Genomic DNA, 1467 nt, shown 5'->3' on the forward strand with positions numbered 1-1467 from the left:
ATTCTGTAGAATGTTCCGCCCAAGTTTGGAAAGGATCCTTGAGCGGTGCGGAAACGTATAGCACGGACACACATACACACACACACACACACAGAAAATCTCCAATTTATAGTAAGATAGAGTAATATTGGCGCACTTTTTCAATGATCAAAACACGATAAAGTTGAATTTGAAGCCGTTTTATTTAACACTGGTGTACCGATACCATACCGCTGTATCGATCGACGTCACTACTCACTACCATTAACCAATATAGTACGCGTACTTGCCCGCTTGCGCTGTGGCGCAGTGGTAGCACGCTTGCCTAATACGTTAGGGGTCGGGAGTTCGAAACTCGATAGCCGCGGAAATTAAAAAATATATATTTCACGGCAGGTGCGCAACTTCTTTCTGTCATCCTAAATATATGCATATTTAAAATATATTTAATTTAAAATGTATACTATAAAAGGGAAGAGCACACGCACGCATACCCGAATGATACTAATTTACCGCTTTTGATCCAATCTATGTCCGTGACTATCGGGACGCGTGACTAATGCGAGCATTGAATACACAGCGTTTACCTTGCCGCAAATCTCGTCCAGTTCGTCTGCATGTCCCATGACAGCGATAGTGTCACGTACGACGCATCAGCGACGTATCATTCCTACAACGATGCTAATTGGGATGATTCCTTAATACTACTGTGTTGTAGGGTTGCGTGCTACCCCCACATTTACGAAAATGACATAGGTCTCAATCTGGACATCATCTCTATCCTTGAACCGTTTAATCTTTACTAGAGCAATACCCGTGCACAACGTGGAGAATATCCTTAACCCGTGGTGTTAGCTATACATGTACACTCTAATACGCCGACTCGCGCTATATGTATGGCCGCACAAGTTGTCTGTAATAGCACGACGTGTTAGTACCACTGATCTCTATATTATAGAGATCAGTGGTTAGTACGGTGTTACTCTTGCGCCAATAACGATGCCGTGATTTACCCCAAGCAAGCGCCCCCTACAATTCCTGCGATGTGGCGCCATCTGTTATGAACGAACGTAGTCGCGGTGGATTTCACGCGTATAGGGCCTAAGTGGCTGGTGTCTTCTCGACATAAAACCTGCATCAAAGTATAGAAACGTTATTTCGCCTTTTATCGATCATTCTTTTATGTAATTATAGGGATACCGCTATATTGGTGAGCTGAATTGTCCATCCACCTAATTTATTTCATATCATAGCTACTAGCTCTACACTTGTGATTTCAATAAAACGTTTTTTATTTGCGATGCTGGTCCTACGCTGATGCTGATCTTAATTACGGGCGGCTAATTAAACCATGTGCAGGATAACGGTAGGTTAAATGTATTTGGCTCTATTATTTATTATATTAATGTAATGGATAATTATTTGCACACGCACATTGCTACTTTTCTCAAAAAATCTAGGGGGACAGGTGCCTCGTTGCCTCGACAG

At 42.3% G+C, this 1467-nt stretch overlaps 1 protein-coding gene across 1 annotated transcript in view; it reads left to right on the forward strand.

Annotated features, from left to right (window-relative positions):
- Nucleotides 1–42, forward strand: part of LOC106806598 (gamma-aminobutyric acid type B receptor subunit 2-like) — a 16071-nt gene extending 16029 nt beyond the window's left edge. The window contains exon 7 of the mRNA XM_014808592.1: nucleotides 10–42. Coding sequence (XP_014664078.1) covers nucleotides 10–42 — 33 coding nt within the window. The remainder of the gene's footprint in view (nucleotides 1–9) is intronic.
- Nucleotides 43–1467: the final 1425 nt, after the last annotated feature.

The sequence above is a fragment of the Priapulus caudatus genome, unplaced genomic scaffold, assembly GCF_000485595.1.
Source record: "Priapulus caudatus unplaced genomic scaffold, Priapulus_caudatus-5.0.1 Scaffold169, whole genome shotgun sequence".
Taxonomy (NCBI): Eukaryota; Metazoa; Priapulida; class Priapulimorpha; order Priapulimorphida; family Priapulidae; genus Priapulus; species Priapulus caudatus.